At 39.0% G+C, this 20,613-nt stretch overlaps 1 protein-coding gene across 1 annotated transcript in view; it reads left to right on the top strand.

Annotated features, from left to right (window-relative positions):
• The first annotated feature begins 5,800 nt into the window (after positions 1-5,800).
• grin2aa (glutamate receptor, ionotropic, N-methyl D-aspartate 2A, a) overlaps positions 5,801-20,613 on the top strand; it is a 130,003-nt gene continuing 115,190 nt past the window's right edge. The window contains exon 1 of the mRNA XM_068336676.1: positions 5,801-6,298. Coding sequence (XP_068192777.1) covers positions 5,801-6,298 — 498 coding nt within the window. The remainder of the gene's footprint in view (positions 6,299-20,613) is intronic.

Below are 20,613 nucleotides of genomic sequence, written 5' to 3'. Positions count from 1 at the left end.
AGAGAGAGAGGTGTTGAATGAGGGACTGGCTGGGTTCAAATGGATAAAGAGAGCTGACGAAGAAGAAAAGGAGTCAGGGAGTTGGAGACAAGCTTTTGGGTTGTTAGATTCCCCGCTGCAGCAAAGTTTGAGGAATCACAATTAAAACGGAAAAAGGCATGTGTCTATAGAGATATTGATACTTTTGCCTCCAAGAAAAGTTTTATAAATAGTTATTTTCTTTTCCTTAATGCAGGTTGATAGCATCTTTCATTAGTTGTCCTCTAGAACTTCACAAAACACAGATCAGTTTTTAAAGGCTGTTTATGTGTAGAATCTTTAATTCTGACAAAATAACTGGCAACATTGCATCAGAACTGCATTCCTTGTAGACTCAATGTTTGTTAGTGCTGTGGTGGTTACGATTTTTCCATTGATGCATCTTGGTTTCTGTACACTGGTCTCTTCATTTATTTTCAAACGGTGACACTGTTTGTTCTAAATATCCATGTCTCAATTATTTCTCTACACACATCAATATTTTTGCTTGATTTTTAAACATAAAATGCCTCACAGTCTCCTATGTCAATGATTTTCTCCAAAAAAGATATGAGGCATGCAAATGGATTTAATTATCTTATATTGGAAGTTGTATTGCATTATGATAAAGAAAGAATAGGATGAACAATTTAAAACTCTGATCAAAAGTCTGATATTCTTTCAGAATCCTTCTGAACATGTTTTTGTTTTTTTTTTGCATGCAGGACCATTCCTGACTTTCAGTAGCATATTTGCATTTATACAGTTTCTCTCTGTTGGTCTTCTTCAAATACCTGAATCTCACTTTTGGAACGAAAAACTCAAAGTCAAATGGGATGAAAAGATACAGAAGAAATGAAAGGAGAGAGAAAAAGAATGATCGCAGATGGGAACAATTTTTGGGACAGATGAATAAATGAAGACACAAAGCTGTGTCGCTTTGGAATTAGCATCACTATAACTGGGCAGACATACAGCATCAGATGGTATAGCAGCAACAATAGGCTGCAACAAACCAAATCAGTTAGATAGGGAAGAGGCTCACAATATGAACAAGGGGTTGTATATCCCTATGACTGTTGGGTTTAATCCATGGATCTCAACATCTGTGAACCAGAAAACACACCAAGGGGGTTTATATAAACCTTTACTGTGATGAGAAAGGTTGCCATATGGTTTTGTTAGTGGATTCTCTCTCATTCAGCCACTAGAGCGTGAGCGAGGTCAACCACTGCTCTCCACCAGGGCATGAGGTGCAGTGAAGGCAGGTACTCAATAATGACACTCAATTGGTCACATAACCAGATCACATTAAAGGGATCACGCATACATTAATTTTCCGCTTAAAGAATCCATGTCTGTACAGGACATTGTATTTATGTTAGTAAGAACCGTACAACAAGTGATAAATAAAACAAAAACGTAGCAACCTCAGACACATAAATTGTACCTTAAATGTTAGCAGGCTCAGAATGCATAGCTTTCAATAGCCCCAAGATTAAATTGTAAAAACTGACAAAGAATACTATAAAAATATTAATGATTGACATTATAGTAAACAGAGAAAAAAATGAAGCTATGTGAAAAAGAGCCAGAACATTTGATAATAGTTTAGTAACACTACAGTTCTTAAATACAAATAGGCCAATGGTAGGAAAGTAGCTGAGAGACAGAGTCACCTTCGAACAGCCTGATGGAGTGAGGGGCTCTGAGGGCCTGAAAGCAAAAAAGTCCCCAGTAGAGGAAACATTTGTGTAACCGCTCCTTACATTTGGTGGAACAATCTCAGTGGTCACAGGTTCTAAAGGGATAGTTCAAAATTTGCTAAAAATTTCAGTTAAATTTCTCAGTGTGCAATGTTTTTTTCTTAGATTCGTAGAAGAACAGCATTCTCCTTTGCATTCCCATCTTGTAGAGGGTTGAGCCTTATTTAAATACAACAAACAATTAAACATACAGAGAACAGAAAACAGATTTAAGGTTGTGATTTCCAATTGGATTGAGGGTGACCTCATTACGACTGAATTTTATTTCTCGGGGTGCAGTGTTCTTAAAAAGAATATGGAATTATAGGACCCACAGCCTTCTCATGTTTTTCAATGAGCCGGGGGATCAACTAGCATGTCAATCAGGCATTCCCAACATTGATCTAATATGATCACACTGAAACTTGTAGAAAATGCACCATATGTATGCAGTTGTACATCAGTGGCATTAGCTTTTAAAATACATGTTTCAAAATGGTAAAAAAAAATAAAAAAAATGAGGAAAGAACTGAAATCAGAAAAAATGTAAATGACCTTGTGTGGTTGAGTGACTTGACATAGCTTTGGGAAGAGAAGAGAAGACCACAGTGGGGTCAGATATCTTGTTTCAGTTAATGCAGCAGAGGAGAAAACACTGAACATATATAAATGCAGCTGAGAGAAGAAAGGGTGATGAAAGAATGAAGATTCAGTTGAGGATAGAAAATAAATACAATGTACAACAAATCAGACACATGTGTCCTTTGGGCTGAGGCATGCTAAAACATACACTAATCATCTGCAGTATCAGGAATCCTGGGCTCTGACCCTGTAAATAAATCATATCTAAAGGAGAGTCTTCACTGGGTTGATCTAATTTTAATGCCATTTAAGAAGGTAGAGGGAAGAACCAATGTGACTGCAGCAGTAAATGTAATCATATTAATCATCATGTAAAGATATTGCGGCTGAATTATTGATGCGTATGAAAGCTAGTTGTGCGTGGCTCGGAAATGTAGGCTTGTAGTGGTGAAACCACGTGGAAATAATGATAATGGTGGTACAAGAGAGATTTCACCGCTGTTGAGTGTGTATGTGTGTCTGTGTGTGTTTCTGACTTTCTGATAAAGGAAAAACAATGACACCTATATTCTTTTTCACTAGTGTTTTCAGGTTTTATGTGAATTCATGCATGCACACATTCATTTTTGGTCTGATTTGCTCTGCATGTGTGCTTGTGTATGAACAATAGCCGGTAGTATGGATGTGCCTGCCAGACGTCATTTACTGTTGTGGTGCCAACAAACAGGAGTCTTTTTGTGACGACGAACCAATTCAATCCGATTTGGCTGGAGATTCTCTCTCTTTTGCTCTCTCAGTTTCCCCTGAACTGCTTTTTTCTTCTACTTTGCATTTATTTATGGCTTGTTTTCCTCTCCTCTGGCCATTTTCTCATCCTAAGCCCCCTCTGATGAAAAAATAAAAAGATTTTCCACGGTCATATTTCAACATCCGTTGATACTAAAAGATAATCTTGTCAACAATGAACTGTTGCTATAAATATATTGCATATGTCAAATTGGTAAAAGTTTGACCTTTATTATGATTGGCTTTGCTCATTATTGTCACTACCTATTGTATAGATTATTCTTTTATGGAGGTTACTGAATATTCTGACATGATCTGTATGTATGCAAGCATTCATGCAACACTATTTTTTGCCTTATTTTGCATCATAACTGTCCAATAATCTGTGAAAAAAATGTTTTTCAACACTTCGATGTTCCAGTTGATTCTATGATAGTAATATATTACGATATTTCCTGTCAAACTGATTCCACCATTCCTCTGATAGATCAGTCAGACCTGTGGATGATGCCAGCCTCTAGGTAGAGCTGCAGCTTTAGGGTGGTGATTGCCTGATACTGAAGTGCTTTGTCCCTTTTTTGCAGACTGAGATTTGGATGATTCATCCTCAGGTCTATTCTAACAATTTTTCTGCTTAGCCGGGCAGCGGGGACAAGTGCTTGTCCACTTGTCTTAAAAACACAACATGACACAGTGAGCCCACATGCATTATTAAGCTCTCAATCGAGCCTCCCGTCCAACAATCTCAATTTCATTACACAATCACAAGATAAGATGAATCATTAAAGTATCATTATAGCTATAATTAAAGTTGTCTTGGTTTCATAGGAGAAAAGAACAATAAAAACATTATAACAAAATCTTACAAAAATATTGAATTATATTACCTCACGAAAAGTATCCTGACTTTCTTTTCCTTGTGACAAGGGAAAATCTCAGAAAGTCAGTTAATCAATGATTGGCAGGGGAAGACAGCACAATCTGGAAATAATAACCTAGCTAAAAAGACATTATCCATAAATTTAGTGCACCAATTATTTTTGTTTTTGTAGCACAGTGCAGTCCGACATTTTCATATACAGTTGATCTACATAAACATAAAATTGACATATAACTGGTGTGCACACATACAGTAGGTTATCTGCAAAAGTTTGTGGAAAAAGTTAATGCAACATGCAAATTCACACATCTGCTATTTAAATCCACATCTGCAGTTCTATTTAATATTCTATGCCCTAATCCTTCATTTTTAGATTTTTTTAAACTATTTTTTTAGAGATGAATGGGAGTTAATGCCCATCACGTACTTTGCTGCACAAGGTGCTTGTGAGAGGACACCATTTCTTAACACATGGATGTCTTCTCACTATTTTTGTGCTTTGAAAATCAGGGGGAATGCCTTGCAAATATTATTTTTTTTATGATCTTATATCAGTGCTGCACATCTGGTCGCCTGACAATGGACAACTTCTTTTAATCAATCACGCACCAACAGTCTTTGCACTGATGCAAAGGCATGCGGCCCTGTCAGTGAATCCATAAATCATCGACAGTGCACATGAACGCATCATGTGGCCATATGTTTCACACCCTGCTGATTTTCCTCACGCTGTACTGTTCAAGAACACCTGCTCATGCAACTTACACATGATGATGATTCACCTTCACACAGACATTGGGCACTGTCGGAGCGCCGGGTGTCCGATGAGGTCCAGCGAGTATGATTTCTGCGGTGAGATGGGTGGTATATTTCTATGACCACATAGAAATAAACCACCCACCTAGGATGATGATGTCACTATGCTAGTGTTCTTCTGGTGCAGTGAAACAGCTGCTGCCTTCAAGAGTCTGCTTTATCACTGTCTCATATTCACATGTAAACAAATACATGTACAATCGCACAATGTTAAGCCTACAAACATTTATCTAACAGGAAACCCTCCTCCAATATTTTAAAAATGTCACAGTATTCATACCTGTTTTAGAGCTTTCCATTTTTTAATGGTTGTATGCAAATTTCTATCTATTGTGCAAATTTTAAATATTATATATGTGTCAACAAGATTCCACTACAGTATCAGCATGCTAAGGATGAAGTAATGTGTGATCACTTATGTAAGTGAGCATAAAATGAACACACTCATGCACACATGCAAACACACACTGACACACAGACACACGTGTGTGTCTTGCACAACACTGAAAAAGTGGAGTAACAACACCATACACCCGGCAGGAGTTCAATGAAAATGTATATAAATGTCCTTTAAATTACATTGTCCCTCATAGAAGTTGTGTAGCAGGTTGATACTTGTAAACTGTATTAATATCAGTCTGCTTCCTCAAAAGCACAACTTGCTCAGAAATCATCCAATCCTGAGAGTTGTGGCTGCTGAGTGCTGTATATACAGTTTGTCACCTACTCTTTCTTTCACCCTCTGCGACTTTTTCTGAAGGCCATCTCCCTCTCCATATAGTTTATGTATTCTGCAAGACACTGAGAAAAAAATAAATAAAAAGGATTCAAACCTGAATGTGGTGGATTAAAGAGCTATGGATTAACAATTTATCTCTCCTGTCTTTTTTTCTCTGCCATCATCCTTCCACACTGCTCTCACCCATCTCTTTCTTCCTTTTTGATCTGTTCTGTTTTCCCTCATCCTCATTCCATGCAGGGGATGAAGTGGTTTGGCAGAATGTCCCTCACCAGCAAAAGGAGTAAGAGGAGGAGTAGAAGGAGCAGCAGCTACAGCAGCAGCAATAGTGTGCTGCCATCTTTGGCCATCCTGGTAGCAGTGACCCTGATTGCAGACCCGGTGGCAACTCAGAAACAGAGAACTGGTGGCTCAGAAAAAGTGCCGGTCTTGAACATTGCCGTTATTCTGGGACGCACCCGCTATATCTCAGATCGGGACATTCGGGCGCTGTGGAGCAAGGAGGACCCCATTGATGTCAACGTGGTCACACTGCTAGTCAATGAGACCGACCCGAAAAGCATCATCACTCACATGTGCGACCTGATGTCTGGGACAAAGATCCATGGCGTGGTATTTGGGGATGGCACCGACCAGGAGGCCATTGCTCAGATTTTGGATTTTATTTCCTCGCAGACTCTCATCCCCATTCTGGGCATACATGGCGGGTCGTCCATGATCATGGCTGATAAGGTATTGAACAGTGTGTGAAAGGTCATCTATAAACAGGTGCTGAGTGTTTGACAAAATGAATGTGACTGATTTTTTGATGGTGTTGTGCAAATCCAGGTGGAGTGTGGAGAACCCTCAAAGGATCAGTGGTTGAAATAAAATAATTACTTATTATGCTATTATACTATACAATACTTAAGTTTTTCAAAGGTTTTGGCTTCGCATTTCTGCTGAACAGAGAAAGTAAATCTCACACTCACCTTCCATTTTCTAGAGGCTTGTAAAACCCTCAATATCTTATTCTAACAAACTGTGGGGGAACCTCGAGAGTTACCTCAAATATCAGTTTAGCTCATAAAGAAAGAAACAGGGAAGAACCAGTTTGGTATCGGTGTTAGATGATGTGTACAAAGTAGAAAGAAAATGACGATGAGGTCTGCAGAGAAATGTTGCAGGGTTTGGTGAAAGACTACTTTAAAGGCAGAGAACAGGAGGGACGGAAGTAGAATGAATGACTAAATGAGGAATACAGTGCGCCCGCGCGCATTTGCTCAGCAACACTCACGACTTCACTTCATCGTGGATTTTTGTTTGGCAGTCACATGATACTGTACGCACATTCTATTGGCTGACGGCATACGGACGTGCGCTCGGTTTCATGAGTCTCGGACTTACGTGAGATACAAAAGTACTCAAAACAGTTGATAAGAGTGTGGGGAAAGGTAATACAGATAGAATGTGGTTTAATAGCAGCATGGGGAGGGTTCATAAACGTTTAAATTACCGTAAATAATAAGATAAATAGTTTGTCGTTCTATCACGGAATTCGCTAATTGCAAGTGGTTCCTTGAACACATTACCCGCAAGGAACGAGGGCACACTGTATATGAATAAATATAGAAGGAGTGGGTGTTTAACAGTTTGCCTAACAATGACTGTGCAGTGATGGGCTGTAAAGACTCCATTCATGGTGCAGGATTCCCCCAGAGAAGATGTAGGAGTCCTGATTGGTTCTCATATTTTGACCCTTGTGTCATTTTGAATCATGATATGAATAAAAGAACAGTGGATGATGCTGTCATTTCTTGAGGCAAAGCTTAACTCAGTTTATTAACAGGGGTATTACTGATGTGTATCAAACAATGCTTATCTGAAAGAGAGTTCGCTAGTCTACACTAAAAGATGCTACCTGTGTGTTTGTCATCGAGCAAGATCTTTGGAAGGACAGATTTTATAAGAATTTCCAAAAATATTGACTAATATAACATCTTGTTGGAATTATTGTAAACAAATGGCATTCAAGCCAGGTTTGATTACAATCAACATCACAGCCACATTGTTCAAGCTTCATTCCCTTTCTTTTTGGATTTCAATTCACTCCTCTGAAGGAGAAAATTGTATTTCACAGAAGATCCCTTTTTCTTCAAGATCTGCCAGTCCTAGAAAATCACAACACTTTGACTCCAGTAATGCTGAAGTAATAACATTTCAGCCCATGAAACAATTTCTTTATCTGGCGGTCCAGAAGATTACCTCAAAATCCAGTCCATCACTCACGGTTAAGCTAGCAGTCCAGAGTTTGGAGAGGATCCAGAACCTCTCAGCAAAGATCTTGTTTGTTTATAGTAAACATGCAATTGTCTTAAAGTTACCACGGTAATGGTTTATCGATCGTGTAATGCTACACGTGGCACATTCATGGACAGGAGGGAAAACAGGGGGAAGAAGAGGAGGATAACAAGAGTGGGAAGGAGGTGAGTGTTGTAGAGAAGAAGGTGGAGAGGGGAAGTGGAGAAATGATGGGGTGAGGGATAATCCTGCAGTTTGAACAGAGGCAAGCTTGACTGGACGGGAATTACACAATGTCCTGATTGGCACCTGCCACATACCACCTGTTCCAGCAGCAGGCATACACACACACACACAACCACACACACGCACGCACGCACGCACGCACGCACACACACACACACACACACACACACCTCATGTCCCCTGTCTGTGCCACTGAAACAGAAGCTATTCAGCTCCATGACAGCAGGAGGGTTTCCTCTCCAGGAACAGATAAGAAGACATTTATCCACTTTAGGTTGCTTGACCCACCACTTTGTCTTGTCTTTGTTTTATTTCTAAAATTATCCTGCTAGCCAGACTCAAATGATCCTCACAGCGTGTGAATCTAGCTGTCTGTCTTTCACCTCAACGGAAACTCTCGTATGCGTCAGGTTAATTTGTGTTTGAGTTTTTTGGTGTTCTTTTTGTCCCCTTGGGCTAAAGAGGCATTGTTGGAACCAATATTATCAATATTGTCAATACTTCTCATTTTCTGGATCTTCTTGAAATTTTCATCTTAGAGCAGTTATACATTTCATCACACAGTTACATTACACAGTTGCTTGATCACAATTCTCTCAACTAAACCCAATTATTTTTGTCCGATTGCCAACAAAAGACTTGTTTTCATCACTTTTCCCACACTGTCTCCATATTTGAGGGTTACTACTTGATATGCTTGCATTTATTATGTTGTATGAAAAAATGAATTAAGTTTGAACAGCTCTTACTGTTCTTCCTGTCTTTTGATGAGTGTCATGGAGTGTTTTGTGGGAAAACCAAAATCCTCAGAAATGCTGCAGGCATAGGCTGGTTTACAAAAAGACAATATCCACCATTTCATCCATTTCACTGACTTAGACATATATGAAACAGAAGAAGACATGACAATTAATAATCAATTGAAATTTAAAGATCACAACAACCTCTATTCTGCACATAAGGACACCACATTTTAAACAATATATTCAATAGAACTATTCCAAGCTGAAAACACAAGCAAAGTAACCTTTGACAAGATCTTCGAGGAAAAATGAAGGTGAAAACTATAACACTGCAGCATGTGGAATAACAAAGGAAGTGGAAAAAAAGGCGAGCAGCATGAACAAATGAACTGACAGTTAGGAGTAGAATCACACAGATGCAAATAAACAGAGTAACAAGACAATGAGAAACAGGTGGAAAACATCAGATAATCACACAGCAGGTGAGGAGCAGTCAAGGTAGAGCAGGCGTGTGGCATGAAACTAGTAATGAACCACATACACAGAGGAAAATAAACCTTCAGACAAAACAAAACAACAAGCTAAATCCAAAATTAATACCAGCTTGGAATTAATTGAACACATAGATGAAGAATAATCCTAAATACTAATGCAGGAAACAACTTTAACATCACTAGGTAATACTGGCCCTAATTTCCTGATGTATTATTTTCAAATAGCTTTTTTTCCCCCCAGAATTTCTCATTCTCCTCTGAAATATCATTTTTAAACCATCTGTTGTGTTCTCCTCAAATCTGGCTCATTTAGATGTTTTGTCTGTTATGTAGATAATTTTATCTGTTTGTCTTAAGGGTCCATGATTTTGTTGACACATGGCAGCTGAACACAAAACACATTCTGGGAATTTTTTTAAACTAATAAACCTCATAGAAACCAGCGGTCTTTCATTGTCTAAAACAATTTGGTGAGAAATCTGTTGTATAAAGATTTATTTGGTCTTGTTCACAGTTCAATCTGTTACAGCACAATGGCGAAGAGATATAAACTCTGGACAATGAGGCCAGTAGGCCATGAATAACAAATGAAAGTGAAATGACCTGCACACCTACACGCACACACACACACACACACACACACACACACACGCACACCTACACGCACACACACACGCACGCACACGCACACACACACACACACACACACACACACACACACACACACACACACACACACACACACACACACACACACACACACACACACACACACACACACACACACACACACACACACACACACACAACTACCAAATCTTCCAAATCTGCTCAGTGAATGCTGCAGCGTGTTTTCTTCCCAAACAGAGATTAGGATTTCTTCTGCGTATCATCTCCTTCCAGGGTTTATATAGTCTCTTCACTTCCCTTTCCTCTTCCTTCTCCTCTCCTTTACGTTAAGGTTTATACGGTTACCCTCTGGGGTGTAAGCAGAGGTATCAATCTGTCGTCTTGTTCCATGCAGTAATTCTCTAATCCTGAAATTTGAGGAGAAGCTCGCCTGCAATGAATTTTCCTAGTAAGACCCTCAGTGTGTTTTTCTATTCACGAGTATCCCTCATGCTTGTGTGTGCATAAAAGTGTAAAACCTCCTATCTCCTATCCTAGTGTATATATGCTTTAATGCCTCTGTGTCTGTATTTTTTTTGCTGATGACCTCCAGTCAAAGCCATTTCCATGTCAAACCCTAGAGAATACGCCATCTGAGATTTTCTCCATTTAAAAAGAGATGCTGTTTATGCCCGTCTCTCTTCTATGTTTTTACTCTTCCTCTTCATGCCTTTCTTCAGCCCAGCTCTTCATCCTTTGGTCCCGTCTTTCATTTTGCTTGTTAATTAGATAAATGTTGCAGTATCTCCCCATGTCAGTCCCTCCTATACATCTCTTAGGCTTTGTTGAATAATGCAGCACTTGCCCATATTGAAAAAAAAAATACATTATTGATTAAGAAAAGAAATGCCTCTCCCTGCTGCTTTCTCAGCAACTCAGCTTGAAGGTACCACCTTGGCAGCTACTTAAAACTATTGGTATAAAAAAAAAAGTGAATAAAAAAAAAAAAAAATCTGTTCCCATTCTTCACACTTTTCCTCTTTTTGTTTTTACTGTGATTTTCTTTTTATATGCTTACCCTCACATTGACTTTTCTAATACAATCACATGGGGTCATGTTGATTGGCTTCATATACCGTAACTCTCACGCTATCTACTAACATAACTTTCACAGTTATCTACTCGCTCTGTGGTCAACAATGACACGAGTTTCATCATGTATCTCCTGTGTCTTTTTTAGCATCTATTCTACTAACACATTGATTCTCATTCTCTTTTCTGTTTCCCTCTTTGTCTTAGAGGATGCATCACTAACTTAATGAAGGTCTACATTCCCTTCAGTTACATATACTGTAAGCTGAGTAATTATTCAGGAATGCATCAAATTAATTAATGTTTGTTCTTTGACACCTCCATCTACATAAATAAATTCATTTATTAATAATAAAGATGACCTCCTTTTGAAAATACTGAATGCTGCAAATGAAGGGAAAGAAAATGTTGTCTTTACACTCACAGAATGTCTTATTTCATAAATGTTAGTCCTGTATCAGCCACTGTTACTTAATGCCACCAATTACCTTCATAAATGAAGACACATCATTGTCATGAACTACACACACTGCAGGTGTAACTATCATTGACTGCACCCAAGCCATATACTTTCTAGTAGACTGGGCTATCTGTTGGTTGTTTTTGACATACTGGGGTGTATAATGATACGTTTGTTAAGCGCGTGTAGATTTCATGCAGAGTAATGTTAGTTGATTGATTTCCACTGTTAGCATTTTTACTTCTGGTAAAAAATAAAAAAAAGGTTACTTATGTTTATTTCTTGAACTGAACTGACTTCATATTTAATTTAGAAAACAAAATATATCTTTACAAAGCTGTAAAGAGGATAGTTCCAAACTATATTGCAAAGTCTTTGGTTCCATTGTAGGTTTATTGAAGTTTCCAAGCCGTGTGTGTGTGTGTGTGTGTGTGTGTGTGTGTGTGTGTGTGTGTGTGTGTGTGTGTGTGTGTGTGTGTGTGTGTGTGTGTGTGTGTGTGTGTGTGCGTGTGTGCATGTGTGTGTTTGTGTGTTTCATGTCTGCTGACAAAGTAAAAAAATAAATAAAAAATTTTTTTTAGAAGAAACCTCATGCACCCAATATAACTTTAATGTAGTGGACACAAATGTTTGCGTGCTATTGTGATCAAATCATTCATCTCTGATGTTATCTCCCCTCAGGCAGTATAATTACACACACACATAAATACAGCACTGTGATGTTTGCTGCTTGTTTCCAACTGCAAATCAGAGCAGAAGCGAGGGGTAGAGTGAGCGATGGGAGAATGGATCGAAATAACATTTTATGACATCATTTATGAGTTTGTCCAATTACTGTGTGGAGATGTTTGTTTTTGTTTGGCTCAAATCACACTGTCATTTAATGAGAGTATCTTCAGACTGCTAAACTACAGGGCATACTGTACTGTCAGACGCCTCACTAATGCATTCGCTTTGGTACCATATACATCCTGTGTTTGCCTATCAATATATTGCCAACAAAGGCAAACTGTATCTATGTGTCTATAATTGGTGTGTGTGTGTGTGTGTGTGTGTGTGTGTGTGTGTGTGTGTGTGTGTGTGTGTGTGTGTGTGTGTGTGTGTGTGTGTGTGTGTGTGTGTGTGTGGGAAAAGACTGATAATGACATCACCAGGGTATTGTCACACATCCTATTGCCTTGTCCTGAGAATTTACACAGCTCTTTACTTGTTAGCTCTCTTTATTGTGAGGTACTGTTGTGTGCACATTTGTGTGTATGCATCGCTCCTGTATGTTGATAAATTTAGGTTGAAAATACTATGTGTGTGTGAGTGTGTGTGTATGTGTAGCTACTGTACGTAAAAGTGTGTTATTATTCCAATAGCTGGATGTAGCTGTCTCAGGGATGAGGAATGGCCGCTCACTTCTCAAAGGGAATCGATTTGAATATGTGGTACCAGAGCAAATGGAGCTGTTAGCTCTTTTATGAGTAGATTTTCCTTTTTTTCCCCTTCTTTGCCCACTTCTTTTCGGCTCTCCCTGGTGGCTTCAGTTCTAAAGTGCAGAAAGTTTGTGATGGTGGTGCATTTTCTCTAACTATCATTTCCTTCCTTATCCTTTTTCAGTCCTGCTTCCTTCTCCCCTTTCCTTCTCACAGTTTTTGCAGTTAAACACGCACATGGATCTTTACTACTGTTGCTCTTGATGTCACCTAAGCTAGCCCATTCAAATTGCATATTGGTCGGTGAGGCACTTAATCATCTCCATTTTGCCCTTCTCCTGCTAAATACTCTTCATCACTTTTGCTGAATCTTGCCATGATAGATGGTCTAATAATGTTCTGTTAATGCTTGATGATTGCTTGCAGCAGTTGATCAGCCATAAGTGTGACATTGATACAATAACATCGATTTGCTTGGTGTTGGTCCATTATTATAGTGTGAATGTTTCTGTGTGTACCAGCTCAGATGTTTTGTCAATCCACGGTATCATTATAAGGATAAGTAAACAGCAGCCTGGCCAACATCAGGCTGATCCTCTTGTCTGTTTGTCTACTGTACATTTGGGTTTTGATGCACTGTGTGTGCATTTTTGGATGGGTGTGTCAAGCTTCACTTTGTATTTCTTTTTGATTAACTCAAGCTTCTCAGCAGCAAATTGATTTTCAGATCTTCTTGACTCGACTCTTGTCAGCCGTCATAAGCCGACAGAAATACCCTCCAATAAATAGAACATAAGCTCAGTGACTGAGAGGCACAAGATGCACACAGAGAATAACTGCGGTATCGCAGCTTTGGATGAGATAACTTTTGTCATCTCGGCTTAAGTCTGACTAATATACATATAACACATGCATGTTGTTGCTGGCTGTGAAAACCTTGCCATGCTTCATCTTTGTGTCACTAGGATTTCTTATAGTGCAATAAAATAAAAAATAAAAACAGAAGTTACAGAGTTACAGCTCATTCAAGTATGTTGAAATCGCTTTGATAAATGATCTATTTTTGGTTTCAAACTAAGGCATCTTATTGCATGTTAATTCTTGGAACAAACTGCAAACCGTTTCATTATAATTGACAGGTTATTAACGAAACACATTTTTCAGGACGACTTGTCAATCACATCGTGATGAAGGAGGATAGAGAGTCAGGGATCAGGACGAGAGGTTGAGTTTTCAGACTGTATTATCACCACCTACTGTCACTTCTGCTCTAGAGATACACAAGATGATTATCAACTAACTTTGCCCTCAGGAGCGTTGATCTGATGGCTCATTTATGTTGACATGAATCCCTAACTCTAAATATATCACTCTATTTATTTCAATTAGTCTGGCAAATACAGGGTGAGTATAGATCAGGGTTGAGATAACTTTTTGACTGGCGGGCCACACAACTGGTGGGCCAGTTGAGGAGCAAATGCATGGAGTGATTATTTGTGCTCATCTAAATAACATGTAAAAACTATTATATAACATTTTTTTGGACTTTGACAGGCAGCAAAGCATACATATGGAAGGATTATGGTAAAAATTATTTATTTTTCAACTGCATTTACTTCATAAAATTAATTAAAAAGATTTTTAACAAGTTTGACAGACCACATTACATTACATGGCCTGCGGGCTGTAGTTTGCCCATGCCTGGTCTAGATTTACAACTTCAGTATAAGGAGTTCAATTTTTTAAGACTCATGAAGTTATTAACCTTTCCGGCCTGCAGCTACAGTGATGTAATTTATAAGACCTCAAGTTTAGAAATTTATAATATTATATGTTTATTGCAACTATTGAAAGAATTAAGTCATATCTAATAAAATTGCACTAACATTTTTTGTGTTATTAAAATGTCCTTCTTTTAACCAAAAGAAGGGGGGGAAATTAATTGGGTATTGACAATTAAAAAGACATCTGGCACTGTTGTTGATTTACATCCCTAAATTCTAGTATTGCACAATAAAAGAAAAAAAGAAAAATAGACCAAGACTTCATTACGCTTTTAACAGGGACATTAGATCGAGCAGGCTAATCAGTATTAATGTGTATCTGTGTGAGAGGCGACCCCACAGCGTCGGGTCCATTTGGTAAGGACTCTGTTTTCTTTTCCCCATGAAGCTTTAACCGCTCAATTACACTGTCACTCATAAAAAACACAACTTTATTATGTTATACATCTAAGTTTCAGAGTGGAAGTACAATTTTACTCAGCAGATTTATCTGGAAGATGTACTCAGTTGTTTCCATACATGATTAGAATTAGACAGCCACAAGAGGACTATCTTTCAATGAGTATGTGTTGGTATGCTACACAGATAGAATGGATGAATATGAATGGCTGATGAGAACGGCTAACAACAATTAATGACCAGAAAATAATGCCTCAAAATAACATTCATTACACATAGATGAGTGAATAACAGAAAATCATCGATCCATTTTGTTGAAGATGTGACAACTGCTATTGTCTTGTCTACAACAGCTTTTCAGCTTTCCGTGGCACGAATGTTGCTGAAGCCTATCCCAGCTGACTACATGCAAGAGGCAGGTTACGCTCTGAACGCATCGGCAGCTTATCGTGGAGCCACACAAGAGACAAATAACCACTCACGCACACTCAAAGCCATGGTCACTTGGATTGTTCAATTCACTTAAGATGCATGTTTTTGGAGGTGGGAAGAAGAATCCAGAGAGAACCTACGCAGACATAGGGAGAACATACAAACTCTGCGCAGAAAGGACTTGGAAGCCTTTTTGCTGTTAGGTGACACTGCTACCCACTACTACTGCAACACAAAATCATGAAAAGAAATTACAACCAAACATTCGATGGATTAAGGCTGTTACATTACAAATGCTGTTCTGTGAGATTTTCTGACATTTATACAATCTCACCGATAGTTTCCCAGCCTGGGAACTATCAGAGTGGCGGCAATGGGAGGTCAGCTCAACTGTTCAGGGCTCAACATTGAGAGGGAAACAGTCTTAAATATGCAGACAGTTATTAGCAGTCTTTAATGAGGTCAGTACGGCTTTAATATGCTGAGTAGAACACATTCTGTGTCTGTGTTCTCACTGGTTTTCTCTCTGGTGCAATGTAGTTATATGACTACCGTTGAAACCCAAACTGCATTACGATGTCTTCCGTTGTAGTAGTCATCAGCTTTGGAATTCACCGTGCTGGGAGGTCAGACAACAGTCGCTTGTTTTAAGTCAGATCTCATTAGTCCAGCCTCTTCCCACTCTTTTATCTTTGTCTTGGGAAAAAGAAAAAATGAGGGATGCTAGCTAGGGCAGGAGGTATTGTACTGTATTTTTTAAAAGAAACTATTTAAATAGGTCATCATAAAGTTGTGAAAATTGAGAAAAAGTTTCAGCTTTCACTTTACAGCCTAGAGAACAACACAGGCTCAAACCAGGTCTCCCCTGTAATCCTTTTCACTCTTTTTGTCCTTTCCTCATCTGCATTCCCCATCTAATCTTGAGAGTCAATCTCTCCTCCTTTCTCTCTTTCTTCTCCCATCACAGTCCTGTGAAGTGTTTGAAGATTCAACTGAGAGATTTCGACTTGTATCTATCTCAGCCACGTCGAAAGGAGTTGGCAACGACTGCAACCCATACTCCCTCCTCTCTTTCTATGCACCCATGCACACATACATATATATGTGAAGCATGCAGCACTTAACAAAGCTATGTCCCTCGTCCTCCGCTGCTTTAGGTTTTGGGAACAGAGTGTTTTATTCTGCTGTTCTTTCTTTAATGGCTCTGAATTTTGCACCATTTTTCTTCTCCATCTATTTCTCTCTCTCTCTCTCTCTCTCTCTCTCTCTCTCTCTCTCTCTCTCTCTCTCTCTCTCTCACACACACACACACACACACACACACACGCACACACAAATGTTGTTGCCAGATTACAGTGCAGTGTCAGGAGTGAACAAGCGCAATCACGTTAGAAGAGGGTTGCTTGCTTCGCTCGCCTTCTCGCTGAGAGGAGCTGCTCCACTGTAGCAACACAATTCCATTAAAACGGACCGCAGTCTCTCTCCTAGCATTGGCGTAGCAGAGCCTAGCCCAGCTATATGCACCACGGTGAGGGCACTGAACTGTGCTAAAAGACAGAAAACGTAGAAATGCAGGCAGCGAGGAGAGTGACATGAATTAAATATCCCTTCGATGAGTCTTTTCCTTGTTTCACTTGTCTTTCCATTATGATGGAAAGCGTCATGGAGAATGAAGCCAGCGTAATTGTTCTGAAGCCGGGGCTGGATGGGCACGAAGATGGATGGATGGGTGGAAAAGACAGGGAGAATGATTTGTAAGAATGCCCCCATGTGTCGTGCAGTGAACAAGCTGTGGGATCTCGGGAAAAGTGGCATTATTCATGTTTTATTGGCACGTTATTTATTTGTCTCTCTCTCTGCCACTCTCACTCATTTTGTCTGTAATGCATAACCAGCGCTTTGTTCTAAAAACCTCAGATTGATAACAGCAAAAAGGAATAAAAAGAGATGCTTCACATTCATTAACATGAATGACTACTTACACGGTCTTGTCAAGCCTGACAAGAAACTGGAAAGTGCTTGCATCTGACTGTCTTCAGAAAGCCACACATGCGTCACATGTGAAAACTTTAAGCCCCCTAGATCCAAAAGTAGCAGAATATTAATAGCATTGAATATGTACACATTCCTATCCTTCTGCTGGATGTGTTTTAACTTGTCACACCAATGTTTTACATCAGTGTTTAAAGTGAGGTATGAAGCATATATCTTGTGCATGAAATTGCGGTGGACATAGTTCGGCATAAGTCAGCATGACAGTTACACGATTCCTAAGTATTATATTGTAGGCTTCGATGACTATGAACATGTCGCTCTTCATCCTGGTCTTCATAGTTTAAATGCTGCAGTGAATGACTTTTTGGAGATAACTATTTTTAGTTTTTAGGTCATTTGCAACTTGTCTCAGCACTCTGGGCTCTTTTAACTGCAGAGTCCTTAATATGAAGTCCTTAAAGTGTCACGTCGCATCATCTAACTGATGTAGTGCAGTGAGCTCTTTCTTTTTTGAATTGTAGTGTTTTGGAATTCAGCTGACTTCAAAGATTTAGGGAATACAACGAAGTCAAGGAGAATGCGAGTCAACAGCATTCTGCTATGAAAAGTAATTGAAAGAAATAAGGACAGGGCTTTTTAAACAGCTGCCTTTAATTACACAGATAATGTGTGTTATTATTGATAAGGTTTTCTCTAAGAAAAATCAGTGTACATCCTATTAACCCCCCCACAAACACACACACACACACACGCACGCACGCACGCACGCACACACACACACACACACACACATACACACACACACACACACACACACACACACACACACTCACACACACACGCACACACATTTTGATTTGGATTCTGAACACCAGTTTTTCAAACCAAGGAGGAGGTCTTTTATCTGGAACTTGGTCCAGGGGAGATTTCACACTTCCAATTTTGGTATAGATCAAACTGGAAACAGCCTCTGTGAAACTGACAAAAGTAGCAGTTATCACATGAAGTACGTACACACTCTAGAAAAACCCATTATAATCACTTATAACAGCATTAATTGGTTTTGGGAAACTGCAGTCTGTCATCATCATATTACAGTAAAAGTTTTGTCCATTCACGTATTCCTCACAAACGGAGATATTTCGGTGAAATAATAAGAGTTGTTTCATCAAAGTGAATTTACCTGTAGTTAATGAGGTGGTTGGATTCTGTCTGTAAACCTTAAAGTTAAAGCAGTATCCTGAAAGATGCAAAGATGCTCCTTAAAGCATCTTTACTGAGCGCTTTTCACATTATATGTATCCATTTCAACCTTAAAATATTCATGAGTGCAGCTTTCATAGTTGTCTTAACAGAATTATTTATATGGTGCACAGTGTGTCCATATGGGAGCGTGTGAACACTTTAAAGTTGACAACTGGAATGGATCTTAATATGCTGTATTTTAACATCTGTTCCTCTAAGTTCTAGTAAACCGTTCTTCTCCAAGCTAAAGCCTAACCCCTTTTGTTTATCTCTCTTCATGTCTTGTTCTCTGTCCTTTCCCCTTATCCTTGCCATTGCTGTCCATCTTGTACAGCCTTTGGTGCCTTTGCAGGTTTTTCTTGGCGGGCGGGTGCTCAGGGAGACATAGGTGGAGTTAAAAATAGCTGAAGTACCTAAAGAAGAGAGAATAGAAAGAGAGGGAAGACGGATGGGGCTCGGTGGGGGTAGGGGTTGAGGCTGGAGGAAGGGAGTATTTCAAGATCAGCATTGACAAATGGGTCTGCAGAGTTAGCCTGGGCTCCAGGGAGCACCGACTGTTAGGTCAGCGAACCCTTAGGGGAACAGGGAAATGGGGTTTTTACCTGCTGAAACACCTGAGAGAGAAAGAGAGAGGGCGACAAAGACAGAGAGCAACAGCAAGTCCATAGTATTTGTAGTAACAAGGTATTTTAGCCTCACTTCTCAGTTATTTAAAGATACAGGTTTGGCCCTCACAGAACAGGTGCTAGCAGTAGTGATTTACTCATGCACCTTACTTTACATGATATGGGGAAAAAAAGTGTGAATTACTTTTCATTCATATTTATCTTTAATCATTATGTAGTTCTCTTTTTTTCTGTTGTAGTTTCCAGGTTTTTTTTCTGTTATAGTAATTACCTTTTTCCCATAGTACTTCAAATACTCATTCTTTATGGTATTTTTTTTTGTTTCTGTGTTTGTCTGTTTGTTTGTTTTTTAAATTTGCCACATAATAAGGCTTGGGGCTTCAACAGCTCCCACTTTTCTTGTCTGGTTCACAGTAATGCATATCACACAGATAACTAAGAATTTAATGAACATATTAAATGGAATACAATAAATACAAAAGTTGTGATTTCTAAAGAATTTACTGGAAAAATACAATATAGATATTCATTAACTTGGCTATATTATTCCTCTTTTATGAACTCAACCATCTGTGGAACATTCTTTTTTTTCTTCATTTAATGGAGTTCTTGTGTTTCATGGACATATTTTATTCATATAACATGATGGAAACCCTCCACAGTTGTTTGTTTAAAGGGAGATGACGTCATAAACCGACTGAAAGCTTAATTCAGAGGTTTTTACAGCATTTCTTTGACAAGATGATGTACATCCCTTTACAAAGGTTCTTAGGATGGTGCATGTAAGGCCTTAAAAATACTTCTTTAGAAAACCTCCCAACAACAAACTATTTGTCCTTAAGATGAACTTCTTCCCAGCAGCACCTCCAGGTAAACCTCCACTTTGTGATAGCTCAGGTAAGAAGTCCTTGATAGAAGCTATCTTTTATTCTCGTCGCTGCAGCAAACCCACGCTTCACTTGGACGACCCTGGCTTCCTGGGCTTGAATACCGAAACTCATTCAATAGAGACTAAGAGATTAATCAAAATCACTGACTTTTAAAAGTTCATATAGAGGCTTGATGAGGAGTTGTGATAAAGGATGTTTTTTTCGTATTTTTGTGTGAGCTTCTTCATGTGTGCATGTGTGTATATGTGTGTATCTGATGTTTGTTTCCGACCTTGACAAGTGCCCACTACAAAATACGCCCAACCGAAAAAAGATATAGACAGTTTCAATA

This window comes from Antennarius striatus, chromosome 16 (genome assembly GCF_040054535.1).
Source record: "Antennarius striatus isolate MH-2024 chromosome 16, ASM4005453v1, whole genome shotgun sequence".
Lineage (NCBI taxonomy): Eukaryota > Metazoa > Chordata > Actinopteri > Lophiiformes > Antennariidae > Antennarius > Antennarius striatus.
Note: the sequence above shows the minus strand (reverse complement) of the source record. Positions and strands in the feature narration are given on the sequence as shown.